The 18,745-nt window shown below is 46.9% G+C and overlaps 1 protein-coding gene across 1 annotated transcript in view; it reads right to left on the bottom strand.

The window, feature by feature from the left end:
• Window positions 1–18,745, bottom strand: part of GOLM1 (golgi membrane protein 1) — a 242,290-nt gene that overhangs the window by 161,592 nt on the left and 61,953 nt on the right. The window contains exons 3-4 of the mRNA XM_033927763.1: window positions 16,830–16,997; window positions 5,090–5,144 (exon numbers count right to left, since the gene is read on the bottom strand). Coding sequence (XP_033783654.1) covers window positions 5,090–5,144; window positions 16,830–16,997 — 223 coding nt within the window. The remainder of the gene's footprint in view (window positions 1–5,089; window positions 5,145–16,829; window positions 16,998–18,745) is intronic.

Genomic DNA, 18,745 nt, shown 5'->3' with positions numbered 1-18,745 from the left:
CCTATCTTTATTTCTAACTCTATCCTCTTCCCTCAATCCTGCATGTGTCCTTTTTTCTTTCTCCTCCCCACTTCCTTCCAACGTCTGCTCTCCCTGTCCTTCAGACTTCCATTCAGCAGCTGTCCCTCCTCTCCCCCACACTTCCATTCAGTGTCTGTCTCCCTCTCTCTACCCCTTCCGTGTACTGTTCACCCTCTGTCTTGCCCCTTCCATTCACTGCCCTCTCTTCTCTTTCCATTCAGTGTCCGCCCTCTCTCTCTCTGTTCCATATGGCATCTCCTCCTTCCTTTCCCCCTTCCTTTTCCCTTGGTCTGGCATACATTCCTCCTTCCCTCCATGCCCTGCCATCTCTTCTTCCCTCCAAGCCATTCTCTTCCCCTCTGCTCCCTTTCCTCCTTGAACTTCATCAGGCAGCAGCAGCATTCACAATTCATTGCTGTTGCCGGCTTCAAGTCTTCCTCTCTGTCGGGTCGGGTCTTCATGAAAACAGAAAGTAGGCAGGACCCGCCAGAGAGGAAGGCCTGAAGCTGGCAACAGCATCAAATTGTAAACACGGCTGTTGCCCGAAGAAGCCAGGCCTTGAAGCACCCGAGGCAGATCGCTTCTCTCCCCTCGCAGCCCAACCCCCACTGACTCGTTTCTGGCCGGCTCCCTTACCCTTTCCGATCCCCACCTGAGTCGCACGACACCCTCCTTTGCCACCACCGACATGCCTGCATACGCCGGAAGAATGAAGACGTTGGAAGCAGTTTCACCCTGAGCGCAGCAGTGGCCACTGGGGCCGGCAATCGGGGTGGCGAGGACGCGGCTCAGGAGACTGTGAAAGTGTTGGCAGGTGGTGGCGGTCCACGAAGCCCTTCTCCCGGCAGCCGCCGCTAGCACCAATCGGGACGGCGAGGATGCGGGCAGGGAGAGAGCTTGCCTGCACTTCCTCCAGCAGTTGATGAGTGAGGGCGGGAGGAGAGGAGTAGCTAGAGTGATCCCTGCCGCCGCGTTCTAAAATGGAACACGGCCACGGATCAGAAATCACAGCGGCAGGGATCACGCAGTTTTAAAAGCGCATGCGCGGGTAAGGTTTTATTATATAGGATGTTAACCTGTAACCCTTTCTGTGCTCTTTGGGGAGGAAAGGATAGAAAATGAATTAAATAAATAAATAAATTTGATGGAGCTTTTCTCCTTATATGGTATTTAGGCCCTTCCTAATACATTCTAAGATGCACCGGACAGGGAAGGGCACTGCCATTTTGAAGAGGCAAGAAGAAGTAGGCATCTCTCCTGATGCTCTTCTGAAAATGCTACGGGGGAGGGGGGGCATCTGGCCCAGTCACTAGACTACCAGGGTTTGAGGGGGGAGCTCAGCAGGAGGGAAGAAATTGGCAGATATTATTGGAGGGCCCAGGGACAGTGAGGGGGGAGGGTTTCAGAATGTGATGTAGCTTCAGGGAGGGGGCGGGAGGAGGGCTCAGAGTCCAACCGCCAGGGGGAGCAGAGGGGTTCCACTGGCTCCCCAGGGACTTTCTTTGTGGGTCTGAGTTCTAATTGCCTTTCTTTCCTGACCTGTGTTTGAGCCAATCAGTGCTCAGGCACTGACAGTAAAGTAAGGCTATGAGAGCTTAGATCTGCCATAAAAGTTTACACAGTAAAAGATGGGTTTTCCTTGCTGTTGTAAGAGCAGTTAATGTAGCTTGTTTTAAAAAATGTTTGGGCAAGTTCCTGGAGGAAAGTCCATAGTCTGCAGTGAGACAGACATAGGGGAACCCACTTCTTGCCCTGGATCGGTAGCATGGGATGCTGCTGCTATTTGGGTTTTTGCCAGCTACTTGTGACTTGGATTGGCCTCCGTGAAGACGGATACTGGGTCAAACACAATAAAGCTATTCTTATTCATTATATAGAGTGCTCATTTCAATACTAATGAGCTCCTTGTAATACATAGGAGTCTCAGTGGCTGTCACTGCTATTGGTAAAAGCCACCGAGAACCCTTCTGTGCATTGGAGGCTGAACTCAAAAGCTAGACTGGTTACAACCAGCCTTAAACAGTATGCTTTAGAGCACAGTTCTTCAATCGTCGGTCCGCAAAAAATTCTTGCCGGTCCACGAAGGATTCAGGTCCCCACCGCAATGAAAGTGCCGGCGTCAGCTGACTTGCAACTTCCTGTTGCCATCGCTGTGCCGGGACTCCTGCCTTCGTCGGGACTCCTGCAACGTATGTTTCCTGCCTTGTCTCCGCACCTCCCGACCAGCAGCGGCAGCTCTATGTGCTTTTAACTTTGGCACAGAGCTGCCCCTAAGCAGTAGTTTAGCGCGGTTTCATGAGGCAGCCTCGGGGCCTTTGCTAGGTCGGCCCGCTTCGATGATGCGATGTGGGCCAGCCTAGCAAAGGCCCCGAGGCTGCCTCATGAAACCACACTAAACTACTGCTTAGGGGCAGCTCTGTGCCGAAGTTAAAAGCACACACAGCTGCCGCTTGCCTAAAGACTCTTGGGCCGCTGAAGGAGGGCAAAGAGCAGCTGTCCTGGAGGTATCCCTTCCTCTCAACTTTGCAGGTCCCTTTTTTTTTTTTTTTTTCTTCAAACGGCAACGGGCCCCAGCATCAACATCAAGTAAGTTCCACTGTTCCTTGCAAGCGGTTCTGCTCGGCCAAAGCTTCCCCTCTGACATGAGCCACCCTCAGGGGAAAGAAAGTGACCCGCAAATGTGAGGGGAAGGGGGGCAGATGATGGAAGTTGGGGGGGAGAGAGAAGGGGCAGATGATGGAATGGAGGAGATGAAAGAGAGAAGGGGACAGATGATGGAAGTGAGAAGAAGGGAGAGAGAGCAGAAAGCAGATGGATGTCAGTTGAGAGGGGAGAGCAGATGCTGAATGGAAGTGGGGAAAGAACACATACTAGATGGAAGGAGGAGATAAATAAAGGGGGAAGAAAATAGTAAGATAATGGAGGGGTGAGGGAAAGGGGTGACAAGTGAAAAGAGGAAACAGGACTAAATAGTAAGAAAGAATTTAATTTAGATGGAGGCAGAAAATAGAGAAGGAAGACCAGAGAAGAAAAGGGAAGAGGGAGCAAAAAACGATATCAGATCTGAGTTGTGGAAATGAGAAGAGAGAGATGCTAAAAACCACAGGGGGGAGGGAAGGACAGAGATGCCAGACCATGAGGGAAACAGAAGGAAGATGATGGATGCCAGACCAAAATGGGGGGGAGGGCAGGAGGAGAGATGACAGGGAAAGACAGACAGTGAATGGAAGAGGCAGATGCTGGACTGAAGAGACAGAGAAGGTTATCATGCTGCTGTACCGGGCCATGGTAAGCCCTCACCTGGAGTACTACGTCCAGCACTGGTCACCGTAAATGAAGAAGGACATGGTACTACTCGAAAGGGTCCAGAGAAGAGCGACTAAGATGGTTAAGAGGTTGGAGGAGCTGCCGTACAGCGAAAGATTAGAGAAACTGGGCTTCTTCTCCCTCGAACAAAGGAGATTAAGAGGGGACATAATCGAAACATTCAAGATACTGAAGGGAATAGACTTAGTAGAGAAAGACACTATTCACCCTCTCCAAGGTAGGGAGAACGAGAGGGCACTCTCTAAAGTTGAAAGGGGATAGATTCCGTACAAACGTAAGGAAGTTCTTCTTCACCCAGAGAGTGGTAGAAAGCTGGAACGCTCTTCCAGAGGCTGTTATAGGGGAAAACACTCTCCAAGGATTCAAGACAAAGTTAGACAAGTTCCTGCTGAACAAGAACATGCGCTGGTAGGGCTAGTCTCAGTTAGGGTGCTGGTCTTAGACCAGAGGGCCGCCGCGTGAGCGGACTTCTGGGCATGATGGACCACTGGTCTGACCCAGCAGTGGCAATTCTTATGTTCTTAGGGCAGACGCTGGATGGAAGAGAGTGAAAAGGCAATGAAAGCAGAAACCAGAGACGACAAAAGGTAGAAAAAAATAATTTTATTTCTATCTTGTGATTCAAATATATCAGATTTGAAATATGTATCTTGCTAGACATAACTGGGGAGTGCAAAGCCCAGGCAGTGCCTCTTTAGCTTCCAGCTGGCTTAGGGCTCTTTCTGACCAGGGGGCAGCTGCCCTAGTTCCACTCCCCTAACACCATTCCTGTCATGTGTGACTGTGGTATTCTGTTACATGATATTTGTGTAGCAATCTGTAATAATTTGGCTTATTCAGTTTTCTTGATAGTAGAGGGGATATATGTGAAGGGGAGGAGAGACAGGGGTTTTGTTTATCTTTACCCTGTATTATTTGTATTTATAAAATGACAATTGTATAGAATATTGTTTCTTTTTATACTTTAATAAAATATGTTCAATATAAAATCATAACTATTTGAGGCTTGTGCGGATGGGATCAGATGGTTTGTGGGACCAAACTCGCGGGGGACGGGGCGGCGATGTTTTTAAAAAAAATTTCAGTCTTAGTAGTTTGCCGGTCCACGAAATAATTATTTTATTTCCGCCGGTCCATAGGTGTAAAAAGGTTGAAGAACACTGCTTTAGAGCATCTGCCCCACAGAAGGGAGCGATATACTTTGAATAAAGCAAGTCAAACTATTTTTGCAAGGTATTCCAACACTGATATTATGCCCTGGGAGACAGCAGTAAAATCTTCAATTGATGTGATATAGGAAGCCAGTATCTGATTAGAAGAGGTATTACATGATCATACTTGTGGGCTTCTTAATGAAATTTGACTGCTGTCTTTTGCATAATTTGTAAACTTTTTAAGAACGCCTGCTACAGAGCTGGTATACAGGATTAAAGCACTTGACTTTACATTTGGAACCTTAAGGTCTAAATTTTGTGCCTGCTAGTCACACACATTAAAGCTAGCACTAAAAAGAAAAAAAAAAGAAAAAAACAACCCAAAGCAAAACACATAGCTTATACTGAAGGCAAGAACCCAGTGGTCTATTTTTATTGTAAAATTTTATAGTAGAAATAAAAACAGTAAAGTTTTTTTGAGTTCCATTTGAAGGGTTTTGCATATTCCCCAAAATCAGTAGGTGTAAATATGCAAAAAACCGTGTGCTTGTAGAATCAATTCTCCAATCCAATTCTCATGACCTTACCTTGCAGTTTCTGGATTATTTTTTCCTGGAATGTGACGTTATTCAATAGAGCCTCCTGTAATGAAACAAAACAGAGGGAGAATACTGCATCAGTGAGCTGCAATACTCTACTCATTGTTGCACCACCAGAAGCAATCCATAAGAGCACACCTCCTCTCACCTTTCAACACCAGCAAGAGAAATTCTCCTCACTGCAAGAGCCCTATATTACAGCCATGTCACCAGAACATCTGTCAACCTACTTACACAGACCTGTTTAGTCTCTTAGACCTAGATGATCAAAAGCTTTCCAAGCATGTAAGACTGATTAAAGCCAGTTTAACTTGCAAGGAAGCTCAGCCTCTGATGCACAAAAGGGTTCTCTGTGGCAGCTACTGGTCCCGTTAGCAGCCACTGAAAACCCTAAGCAAATGCGTCACAAGGAACTCATTAGTATTATAATGAGCAGTCTGCGTAATGCTCAAAACAGAAAACCTACTTTTTATGAATAAAATTTTCTGGCAGGGTCAGAAGCTGCTGGTAGCTGTGTTATGTACCTGTATGTCCAGCACATACAACACATGCACAACAGCAGTTTAAAAAAGGTAAACCACAGCTAAGCCCGCAGCCCTGCTCTTTCCTGCTACTTCAGCTGATCAACAGTTCTGGTGAGTTCTGCCGGCTCAGCTGTTCGCAGTTCCCTTGCCAACTCAGCTGATCCAGAATCTCGATCAGCTGAGCCAGCAGGGGTGAGCAGCAGTGGCTGGAAAAGGAACTAACAATGAGAAAAAAAAATACAGTCTGTGACAGGAGTGATGGGGAGGGAGGAAGCTATGCCTATCCCTTTGCTTTTCTGAGCAAACGCCAGGCACAATTCCTCCCCTCTTTTATTGGACTGCTCTGCACAATTAGGCCCAGATTCTGTATAGGACGCCTGGTCTCAGAAACCGACAGGCATCCTATATAGAATCGGGCCTAAGGCCACCTAAAATAAACCCAATTCTAACCGACATTAATGTCATAGACGCCGGTTAGAGAATCGGGTTGTTGTAGATGTGGCCTCTAAGCTTATTGCGGCAAGGGATCTCCCTGCCGTGGCTGCCAGTCCCCTCCCCCTCCCCCAAACGAACACAGCAGAAAGGTACCTAATCCCTCCTGCCGGAACACCCCCTTGTAGATCGCTGGCAGGAGGGTACCCAATTCCTCCTGCCGGAACCCCCCTCCCAAACAAAACCAGGGTGTCCAATCCCCCCTGCCGGAAAATCCCCACCCACCCTCACTTCTACTTCAAAATGGCGGGCCTTTCCCTCCCCGATGCATAACGTGGAGGGGAAGGGCCTAAGGCCCTGATTGGTTCAAATGCCTAAGGCCCTTCCCTTTTGGCTCAGTCAAACCAGAGCCTTAGACTCCTCCCCCTTGTATCCCGGGACACAGAGGGAAAAGCATACACAGTTTTAAAACAAAAACATGATAAAATAAACATACAAACAAGCCTTAAAAATCATGAGTACAAAATACCATAACTTTGCATAATAATAATAATAATAACTTTATTCTTGTATACCGCAATTACCGTGGAAGTTCTATGCGGTTAACATATGAAGAGACTGTACATTTACAGCGAAGTTACAAGTTCGTTAATGTTACATTTACAATTTTAGACGATACATATTCGATCAAGTTACCTTTACATTCTGGACAATAAATATACGGTGAGGTTATTTTGGCAGCTGGGTTATATGTTCGGAGTGGTTACATTTGCTATAAGCTCGATACAGTGGCGTTATAAATGTCGGTATTACATGAGGTGGTAAGGGTCTAGGGGAAGAGGTCAGAAGGAGGGGGGAGGAGGAGGGAGGATAAATCAGAGGAATTTGTCAAAAAGGTAGGTTTTAGTTAGCTTCCTGAATGTTTGATAGTGGGGGGGAATTGGAGATGAGAGTAGAGAGGCATTTGTTCCATTTGCCTGCTTGGAATGCTAGTGATCGGTCAAGAAATTTTTTGTAGAGGCAGCCCTTCAGGGAGGGGAATGAGAACAGATAGGTATTTCGAGTACGAGAGGGGCCAGTAATTTCAAGGTGCTCAGATAGGTAGATTCGTGAAGAGCCTGCTAAGGTTTTGAAGCACAGGCAAGCGAATTTGAAGGTGATTCTTGCCTCCACCGGCAGCCAGTGAAGTTTGGCGTAATAGGGGCTAACGTGGTCGTATTTTTTGAGGCCGAAGATGAGGCGGACGGCGGCATTTTGTACTATTCTTAGACGTTTGATGATGTTTTTATAGGCTCCTAGGTATATGATATTACAGTAGTCCAGTATGCTTAAGATTAATGATTGAACCAGTAAACGGAAGGAGAGGTGGTCAAAGTGGTGTTTGATGGTGCGAAGTTTCCAGAGGGTGCAGAAGCATTTTTTGACCTGGGCACTGGTATGGTCTTCGAAGGTTAAGCATCTATCTAGTAGTTCAGTGTTCAACAGACAAAGTCCATGGAAAAACCCAACAAAAACAACACACGATAGCAAAATCCATATAAAAATTACATTTGCATTTCAATACACAGCAAAGCATAAAACCAAATGTTTTTAACGCATTCTAAAATGTAGCAGGTTATATAGTCACAGTAAGTAAGAAACTAGTTACCAGTGTTTCCTGGTTCACTAAATATTGCTGAAAACCTGTGTGGTATTTGAACACCTGCAATTATCCTTGTTTTATCTGGGATTACAAAAAAAAAAAACTTAAGTCAATATCCTGTACACATAATATGCTCTTTAAAATCCAGGTGAAGCCTTGACTTCAGGTAGCAGTGTGCATTTTGTGGGAACTGGCAGTTGCTACTCTTGTCTCAAATTTCCTCTCCTATCCAGCTCGTCTACTGCCAACCTTAACCACCCAAAATACAAACAGTAGTACAGCCAGGGAAGAGAGAGCATTCATCCATTTCCTCCTTAGAATGGTCATGGATTCTATCATACCTTGAAGTCACATGGATCTCTGAAGTAAATACACTGATTCTCTCAGTTTCTAAGTTGGCAGCTAAGTGGTCCAAAGCCCTTGATTATTTTGCTCCAGAGCTTTAGAATTTAAATTCCCTTAGAGAGCTAAAGAGAAGCTTATTTTATGTTTTATTTTTCCTCCCAAAGATGTGATTATTTGACCAAGTATTTGGTTAGATTTTGAGTCTGGATGATGTTCATATATTTTACCTGCATATCCTCTATAATAAAACCCTTAGCGCGCATGTGCAGTTGAAACTCAATGCGGCTGTGATCACTGATCCATGGCTCCATGTCGCCGCATGCGCAGTAGGAGCCTTTGGCGGTTTGTGACGCATACAATGGTTTCCCCAGCAACGTTCCTGCCCCGATCTCCGATGCCAGCTGACTTTGGACGATGCCTCTCCTTCTCACTCCCGGACCAGCAGCAGCAGCCGCGGGGCATTTGCTAGGCCAGCCCACTTCGATAATGCGAAGCGGGCCGGTCTAGCAAAAGCCCCAAGGCTTTCCGGCCTAGCGAATGCTGGACAGTATGCAGGCAAGGGAGAAGGCAAGGGAGCACTACTGGACAGGGGGAAGGTAAAAGGAACGGAGAAGGGCTACTGGACAGGGGGGGAGGTAAAAGTAAGGGAGAAGGGAAGACAGACAGGGGCAGAGAGAAAAAAGAAAAAAAAACAGACAAGGGGCAGAGAGAAAGAAAGAAGAAAAGAAAGAAATGCCTAAGTCTACACATCTATTCTAGCACCTGTTAATGTAATGGGCTAAAAAACTAGTAATATATACCGTATATACTCGAATATAAACAGAGATTTTTGGGCCAATAAATGACCCCCAAAATGGGGACCTCTGTTTATATTCAAGCCTCCTTTTTGATGATGGTGCTTTTTTTCTCCCCACCCCACCTGGTGACCAATGCTGCTATTTTCCATCCCACACCACAGTACCCGTGATGACTGGCACTGTCATCACTCCCACCCCCTTCCGATGACTGGCACTGTTGTCTACCCACCCCTTCCAATGACCAGCACTACTATTTTCTTCCCCCCACCCCAATGACCGGCATTGCTATCCTCCCCCCACCCCAGACCGACATCAAACTTACAGGTCCAGGACTCAGGAAGCCGACGCCCATGCTCTGTGCTGGTGAAGGGCATTGAGCATTTTCACGTGCTCAAGGCTTGCTGGATTCCCTTTGTGAATTCTGGAGAGGGCAGAAGCCAGCAGGCCTTGAGCATGCTCAGACACTCAAGGCCCTTCACCAGCACAGAGCATGAGCGTTAGCTTTCTGAGTCCCGGGAACCGTAAGTGTGATGTTGGTCTGGGACAGGGGGAGCAGATAGTGAAGGACAAAAGTACCTAAGCCACTTTTCTTCAATTCTCCAGCGCTCCTGTGACCTTCTCTGTACTGTTCTTTTTTTAATATTATTTATTTATTCAGTTTTGCATTTAAGTTCCAAGCATATAAATCTTATACAGATAGTGTGATTAAACAAATAAACATAATAAGTACAGTGGTGCCTCACACAACGAACTTAATCCGTTCCAGGAGCAAGTTTGTTATGTGAAACGTTCGTTGTGTGAAACGCGTTTTCCCATAACAATACATGTTAAAAAAAATAATTCGTTCTGTAGCATAAAATATGCTAAGATGACATAAAAAAAGATAAATTTTTGGTTATTATTTTTATTTAGATACATCTAAAAACATAATTGTTTTTTAAAACAACACACATTTTTTAAATTTAAAGACAGACTAAGTAGAGTCTAATTTTACAGTGAGAGGGCAGAGTCTCAGCGGCAAAAACTGGGACTTAACTGTTCATTTTTTTTTTTTTTCTACCGTGTTTCCCCGATGATAAGGCAGGGCCATCAAATAAGACAGCCCCCCCTTTTTAGAAAAAAATGTAAAATAAGGCACCCCCCCGCAAATAAGCCACCCACCGATACCTGCGCTTACCCGAATCGGGTGGTACGGTGGGTGACTCCGTGTGGTCCCTGGCACCCCCGACACGATCGGGGCAAGAGGGAGCTCAAGCCCTCTTGCCCCCCCGACTCCCCGACACGATCGGGGCAAGAGGGAGCTCAAGCCCTCTTGCCCCCCCCGACTCCCCGACACGATCGGGGCAAGAGGGAGCTCAAGCCCTCTTGCCCCCCCCCGACTCCCCGACACGATCGGGGCAAGAGGGAGCTCAAGCCCTCTTGCCCCCCCGACTCCCCGACACGATCGGGGCAAAAGGGAGCCCAAGCCCTCTTGCCCCGCCGATTCCCCAACTCCCCGACAATATCGGGCCAGGAGGGAGCCCAAGTCCTCCTGGCCACGGCGACCCCCTAACCCCACCCTGCACTACATTACGGGCAGGAGGGATCCCAGGCCCTCCTGCCCTCGACGCAAACCCCCCCTCCCCCCAACGACCGCCCCCCCCAAGAACCTCCGACCGCCCCCCCAGCCGACCCGCGACCCCCCTGGCCGACCCCCACGACACCCCCAACCCCCTTCCCCGTACCTTTCTGTAGTTGGCCGGACAGACGGGAGCCAAACCCGCCTGTCCGGCAGGCAGCCATCGACGGAATGAGGCCGGATTGGCCCATCCGTCCCAAAGCTCCGCCTACTGGTGGGGCCTAAGGCGCCTGGGCCAATCAGAATAGGCCCGGGAGCCTTAGGTCCCTCCTGGGGGCAGGGCCTGAGGCACATGGTCGGGTTGGGCCCATGTGCCTCAGGCCCCGCCCCCAGGAGGGACCTAAGGCTCCCGGGCCTATTCTGATTGGCCCAGGCGCCTTAGGCCCCACCAGTAGGCGGAGCTTTGGGACGGATGGGCCAATCCGGCCTCATTCCGTCGTTGGCTGCCTGCCGGACAGGAGGGTTTGGCTCCCGTCTGTCCGGCCAACTACAGAAAGGTACGGGGAAGGGGGTTGGGGGTGTCGTGGGGGTCGGCCAGGGGGGGCGCGGGTCGGCTGGGGGGGCGGTCGGAGGTTCTTGGGGGGGGGCGGTCGTTGGGGGGAGGGGGGGTTTGCGTCGAGGGCAGGAGGGCCTGGGATCCCTCCTGCCCGTAATGTAGTGCAGGGTGGGGTTAGGGGGTCGCCGTGGCCAGGAGGACTTGGGCTCCCTCCTGGCCCGATATTGTGTGGGGAGTTGGGGAATCGGCGGGGCAAGAGGGCTTGGGCTCCTTTTTGCCCCGATCGTGTCGGGGAGTCGGGGGGGGGCAAGAGGGAACCAGGCGGAGAGAGGGCAGTTAAGCGCAGTGCCTGCGCGGAAGGATGCAGCTCGGGCGACTTCGTTGTGTGAAACGAAGTTCGTTGTACGGATCAAGACATAAAGTTCGTTGTGCGCAGCGTTCGCTGTGCGAGGCGTCCGTTATGCGAGGCACCACTGTAATTGCAATTAAGCACGCAACAAAGAAACTAAGGAAGCGATCAGAGACAAGAAAACTTCGTTTAAGGAATGGGAAAGGTCAAAAACGTACAAAAACTGGAATAAGCACAAACAACATCAATGCAGGTGCCGTAAGGCGGTAAAAGGGACCAAAAGAGACTACGAGGAAAAAATAGCCAAGGAGGCGAAAAACTTCAAGCCGTTCTTTTGATAAATTAAGGGGAAATGACCCGCGAAGGAAGCGGTAGAACCGTTGGATGACCGTGGAATGAAGGGAGTGCTAAAGGAGGACAAAGCAATCACCGACAAACTGAACACATTTTTTGCGTCTGTATTTACCGAAGAGGATATACACGGTATACTGGAACCCATCAGTCTATCTGCTGGAAACGAAGATGGGAAACTGACAGGGTTGACGGTCAGTCTAGAAGAGGTATGCAGGCAGATAGAGAGGCTTAAGAGCGATAAATCCCTGGGACCGGATGGCATCCATCCGAGGGTCTTCAAGGAACTGAAAGGGACTATAGCTGAACTGCTTCAACTAGTAGCCAACCTGTTGATCAAATCGGGAAAGATTCCAAAGGACTGAAAGGTGGTGAATTGTTACGCCGATCTTCAAAAGAGGTTTGAGGGGGAACCCGGAAAACTACAGACCGGTGAGTCTGACCTCGGTACCGGGAAAGATGGTAAAGGTGCTGATCACCTTGACGGACACGGGCTGAAGAGGACCAGCCAGCATGGTTTCAGCAAAGAGCAGATCTTGTTTGAAGAACTTGCTGCACTTCTTTGAGGGAGTAAACAGATTGACAAGGGCGACCCAGTCGACATTGTATATCTGGATTTTCAGAAGGCTTTCGACAAGGTTCCACATGAACGACTACTTCGGAAAATTGCGAGCCATGGAATTGAGGGTGAAATACTGACATGGATTAAAAACTGGCTGGAGCATAGGAAACAGAGAGTGGGGGGTAAATGGACAATACTCGAACTGGAAGAGCGTCACCAGTGGGGTGCCACAGGGCTCTGTGCTTGGACCTGTGCTCTTCAACATCTTTATAAACGATCTGGACATTGGTACGAGTGAGGTGATTAAATTTGCGGACGATACAAAGTTATTTAGAGTAGTGAAGACACAGGGGGATTGCGAAGATCTGCAACATGACATAATTAGGCTCAAGAAATGAGCATTGACAAGCTTCATCCAAAGCAAGGCAAATCATAGGTTGCATACGCAGGAGTTTCATCAGCCGTAAACCTGAAGTCATTATGCCACTGTATAGATCCATGGTGAGACCGCACCTGGAGTACTGTGTGCAATTCTGGAGGCCGCATTACCGCAAGGATGTGCTGAGACTGGAGTCGGTCCAGAGGATGGCCACCAGGATGGTCTCGGGACTCAGGGAGCTCCCGTACGAGGAGCGGTTGGGGAATTTGCAGCTCTACTCACTCGAGGAGCGTCGAGAGAGGGGAGATATGATCGAGACATTCAAATATCTCACGGGCCGCATCAAGGTGGAAGAAGACATCTTCTTCTTCAAGGGTCCCGCGGCAACAAGGGGGCATTCGTGGAAAATCAGGGGCGGGAAACTGCACAGTGACACTAGGAAGTTCTTCTTCACTGAAAGGGTGGTTGATCGCTGGAATAGTCTTCCACTTCGGGTTATTGAGGCCACCAGTGTGGCGGATTTTAAGGCCAGATGGGATAGACATGTGGGATCTATCCGCAAAGATAGATAGCGAGGATCATTGGAGTGGGCAGACTTGATGGGCCGTGGCCCTTATCTGCCGTCTATTTCTATGTTTCTATGTTTCTATGGCAAATGAGGTTCAACGTGGATAAGTGTAAAGTGATGCATGCCGGTAACAAAAATCTCATGCACGAATACAAGATGTATGGGGCAGTACTTGGAGACACCTCCCAGGAAAAAGACTTGGGAGTTCTGATCGATAAGTCGATGAAGCCGTCCGCGCAATGTGTGGAGGCGGCAAAAAAGGCAAACAGAATGCTAGGAATGATAAAGAAGGGGATCACAAACAGATTAGAGAAAGTTATCATGCCGCTGTACCATGCCATGGTGCACCCTCACCTGGAGTACTGCGTCCAGTACTGGTCATTGTACATGAAGAAGGACACGGTACTACTCGAAAGGGTCCAGAGAAGAGCGACTAAAATGGCTAAGGGGCTGGAGGAGTTGCCGTACAGCGAGAGATTAGAGAAACTGGACCTCTTCTCCCTCGAAAAGAGGAGATTGAGAGGGGACATGATTGAAACATTTAAGATACTGAAGGGAATAAACTTAGTTAATAAAGACAGGTTGTTCACCCTCTCCAAGGAAGGGAGAACGAGAGGGCACTCTCTAAAGTTGAAAGCGGATAGATTCCGTACGAACGTAAGGAAGTTCTTCTTCACCCAGAGAGTGGTAGAAAACTGGAACACTCATCCAGAGTCTGTCATAGGGGAAACACTCTCCAGGGATTCAAAACAAAGTTTGACTAGTTCCTGCTGAACTGGAAAGTATGCAGGTGAGCTGGGCTCATTTAGAGCACTGGTCTTTGACCTAGGGGTTGCGTGAGCGGACTGCTGGGCACAATGGACCACTGGTCTGAACCAGCAACGGCAATTCTTATGTTCTTATGTAGGATTTTATAAAAAGAAATTAAATGTCTGTTGCTAGGCAAGAAACCCAAAATTCATTCGAGTAGTTATTGTTGTACTTTATACATTTTTCGCTCATTTTTGAGATAAAAATGATGTTAGTTGGCTCGGGTCAAAAAAAACATATTTTAAGGATTTATCTCCAACTATGCATTTACATGGATAACGGAGGAAAAAAATCCCTCTGATCTGTATCACCCCAAGTTTTAACAAAAGAAACTGGCAACGTCTTTTTTTTAGTTTCCTTTGAGACATCAGGGAAGACTTGAATATTCAGTCCCAGGAATTCCTTCCTTCTATTTTTGAAAAACATTCAACATCCAATCTCTGTCAGGAGATAATGCCACTGTAATTAAAAGAGTAACCGGAGTAACTAAATCACGGTCAGAGGTTTCCAATAATGTAGATATATCTAACGGAGTTTCTCTTTGTATATTTAGTTCTTCATCTTGATTTTGATATGCTATTAGCAAATAATACGCCTATGTAAGAGGGGACAAAGATTCTTCAGGAATTTTCAAGATCAAGAAAATATCATTTTACCATTTCTCTGGGTGGCATTGAGAACATCTTGGGAAAATTTATTAAGCGTAGATTATTGATTCTGTTGTGGTTTTCAAGAGTCTCAAGTTTCCTCCGCAGAATGATGTTATCTTTAACAAATCTTGATTTTGTTTTAATGTTATAACTTCTTTATCTATTTTTTGAATATCTGTCTTATACAAGACAAATTCGTTTTTTAAAGTATTAATCTCTTCATTATGAGTATTCACTTCTTTTTCCAAAGTTTTTATTTGTGGAGTGAAGGAATTTCCCAAGTTTACAACTAGATCCCATATAGCTTCCAATGTTACCTCCTAGGGTTTTTAGTAGGCTTGAAAAGGGAACTTGGCATAGTTAATGAAGAAATAACTGGCAATTTTACCTCGCAAATGGCTCTCTGTTCCCCTGCTTGTGATGTTACAGCCACAGTAACATAGTAACATAGTAGATGACGGCAGATAAAGACCCGAATGGTCCATCCAGTCTGCCCAACCTGATTCAATTTAAATTTTTTTTTTTTTTTCTTCTTAGCTATTTCTGGGCGAGAATCCAAAGCTTTACCCGGTACTGTGCTTGGGTTCCAACTGTCGAAATCTCTATTAAGACTTATTCCAGCCCATCTACACCCTCCCAGCCATTGAAGCCCTCCCCTGCCCATCCTTCTCCAAACGGCCATACATAGATGCAGACCGTACAAGTCTGCCCAGTAACTGGCCTAGTTCAATCTTTAATATTATTTTCTGATTCTAAATCTTCTGTGTTCATCCCACGCTTCTTTGAACTCAGTCACAGTTTTACTCTCCACCACCTCTCTCGGGAGTGCATTCCAGGCATCCACCACCCTCTCCGTAAAGTAGAATTTCCTAACATTGCCCCTGAATCTACCACCCCTCAACCTCAAATTATGTCCTCTGGTTTTATCATTTTCCTTTCTCTGGAAAAGATTTTGTTCTACGTTAATACCCTTTAAGTATTTGAACATCTGAATCATATCTCCCCTGTCTCTCCTTTCCTCTAGGGTATACATATTCAGGGCTTCCAGTCTCTCCCCATACGTATTCTGGCGCAAGCTTCAGGTTCAACTCCGGGAGTCAACTCATACTGGGTGGTCTCCATTGCCAAGTTCACCGACAAACCGGCCTCAGGAGTTGAGAGCACTTCCTCTCTGGGTGTGTTCTCTTCTCGCGGTGAACTGGCTCTCTGTGGTGTTGGCTGCATGGGAGGCATTCTCATGTTGGGGCTCAAAATAACATCAAGCCCTGGGGCAGTCTCTCCAGCGGGCGATTCCCCGACAGTAAAGGTTCTTGCTGTAGTCTTCTAAGAATCTCATCAATTGTCGCAAGAGGGGCTTCTGAGTGTCGGGAGGCTCCACCGGTGCTCTTGCCCCATCTCTTCGGCATCCGCCAAAGTTTCCCAAATCAAAGATTGAAGAAAAGACTGAGAGGTAATCAGGAGTGTTCAATGGCAGTCAAGCATTAGCGGCCATCTTGGATCTTATATAATCCCTTCTCTGTACTGTTCTTTTGACGCAGTCCACCCCCTTTTGAACAACCTATTATTGCTAAGAAAGCTATCAAAATAAATGTTTTAAAACTTAGCATAACACCAAGTGTTAAGTTTCTTATATTTACATTGAAAGTGTAGCATAATATACAGATCAGCAAAGAACTCTACTCCAGGGGTAAACAACCATGATCAATGAGGGCTGCAACCTAGTTAGGCCTCAAGATCTCCATAATGGATATGAATGAGACCTATTTGCATACAATGGAAGCAGAATATGCAAATCAATCTCATGCATATTCATTGTGGAAATCTTGAAAACCTGACTGGGTTGTGGCCCTCAAGGATTGTGGTTGGCCACCCCTACTCTACTCAGTTGCACTTTGAATATTACTTTTAAGCAGGGCTGGCATTAGGGAGGAGAGGTTTAAACACAGCAATTACCATGAGACCCCAAACTTGAAGGTTCCTCAACGGGCTTTGGGACACCCTCTCAAATTTCTACCAGGGCCCCAGCATACTTAAAGCCAATTCTGCTTTTAGAGATCCTTTTTTCCCCTCCACTAACAGTCTAAGGGTAAAGAAACACTATTTAGGAGCTTGCAACAAAATAAGAGCAGCAACAATAGCTGTAAAAATGGCACATACCCAGCCTAGCAAAAGGAATCACTGTTTCTGAATGGATGGCAAACTCACCTTTTCATTACGGATCATCAATAACGCGGACTCATGCAGAAAGTGGATTGAATCTATTTTCTTCTCCTGTTTTTTCAGGTTATCCTCAAATTCATTCTTTTTAATTTCAAAAGCGCCTCTTTCCACAACTGCTTGACGCATTTTCTTTTCCAGATCTGCAAATTGAAGCTGGGAAAAGATGAATAAAAACCATATAGCACAGTTACATTACATTACATTGATATCTTCTATCCCGCCAATACCTTTCAGTTCTAAGCAGTTTACAACAAGAAATTAGCCTGGGCATTCCCAGGGAGATTACAGTAACAGGTGTTATCCAAGGACTTAGTATAATGGGTACACCTCATGTCAAAATGATTGACATCTTTTTTCCGGACTGTTATATCACTCTTTTTAGCTGCTTGAAGTAGAGGGTTAATGCCTCCATAGCTTCCTGCCGCGTATGGATCATAATAAATTTGCTTCAATAAAGATTCTTTCATAGCTCTGCCTTTTTAACAGAGCCCTGTTAGGTGACAGCTGCTTTTGGTTTTTTTTCAGATTGTTAAGACAACAGTAGGGGGCCGGGATAAGTTCAGACATGTTTAAACACACCTCCACCTCTCCCCCCCTTGGCTTTATCAGGGGAGGGGGGCTGCAAGGGGCTTATCAGCTGTTACCATGACAATAGGGGAGCTGGCCCATTAAACATTAGCTCAGAATTCTTACTGAAAGTGTGTTAAAAGCAGAAAAGAAAATAAATAAATAAATGCAACCTTTTCTCAATTGTTTCTGCCCCTGATCTGTTTTAAAAACAGGAAAGATTTTGTGAATGTCTTTTGTTTTGTGATCTGCTCTATCCATTAGCTCTTAAATTCTGTCTTTTAACTAAAAACTGTTAAAATAAAGACACTTCTTTTTCTGGCCACATCATTTCCAGGAGGGTTTTGACTAAGTCTGTTTCCCCTATTTCCGCCTACGTGGTCAGAAAAGCGCATTTCCGACGCTTCATTTACCCTATTCCCGCCTACGTGGTCAGAAAAGCACATTTCCGTCACTTCATTTACCCTATTTCCGCCTACGTCTTCAGAAAAGCGCATTTCCGGTAGGGGCAGGCACTCCCATTTCCGGTGATGTCATCAGAAAGCGTATTTCCGGGGTCAAACACGCCCCCATTTCCGGTGATGTCATCAAAAAGTGCATTTCCGGGACAGGACAAGAGGGGTGGGGCAATGGGAGGGGCGGGGCATGGACGGGGCTACCACCATTCATTCCTATGGGAGGGGAGGGGCATGGGCGGAGAGTGGGGCGGGGCAATGGGCGGGCAGGGACATGGTGTGGGCGTGGCTTAACCCAGAAGTGAACGCTGATTGGTCGATCCTTATCTCTGACAGCTGTCAATCATTTTGACATGAGGTGTACCCATTATACTACTAGGGACAGCAGGCAGCTATTCTCAACATATGGGCGACATCATCCACGGAGTACAGATGCGGACAGCTTCACATGCAGACTTGCTTGAAGATCTTTAGAAAGTTCGCGACTGCTGCATCGCGCATGCGCGAGTGCCTTCCTGCCCAACGCAGGGCATGCATCTCTTCAGTTCAGATAGCTAGCATAGAAGCCAACCAGAGGAGGTGGGTAGGTTGTGAGAACAGCTGCCTGCTGTCCCTGGATAACACCTGTTACGGTAAATAACTGTGCAGCCTATTTTCAACATATGGGTGACCTCCAAGCTAACCAGAATGGGATGGTGGGAGTGCTGGCAAATCAGGAGAATAAATTTTGTAACACTTACTGGCCGAAGTGGTCATCCCGTCTGGAAAAAGAATCCAGAAAATAATGAGAGGTAAAGGTATTAACCAAGGACCAATTGGCAGCTTTACAGATTTCCTCAATAGGAGTAGATCTAAGGAAAGCTACTGATGCCGCCATGG

The sequence above is a fragment of the Geotrypetes seraphini genome, chromosome 1 (assembly GCF_902459505.1).
Source record: "Geotrypetes seraphini chromosome 1, aGeoSer1.1, whole genome shotgun sequence".
Classification (NCBI taxonomy): Eukaryota; Metazoa; Chordata; class Amphibia; order Gymnophiona; family Dermophiidae; genus Geotrypetes; species Geotrypetes seraphini.
The sequence above is the reverse complement of the archived record's forward strand: the minus strand, read 5'-3'. Positions and strand labels throughout refer to the sequence as shown.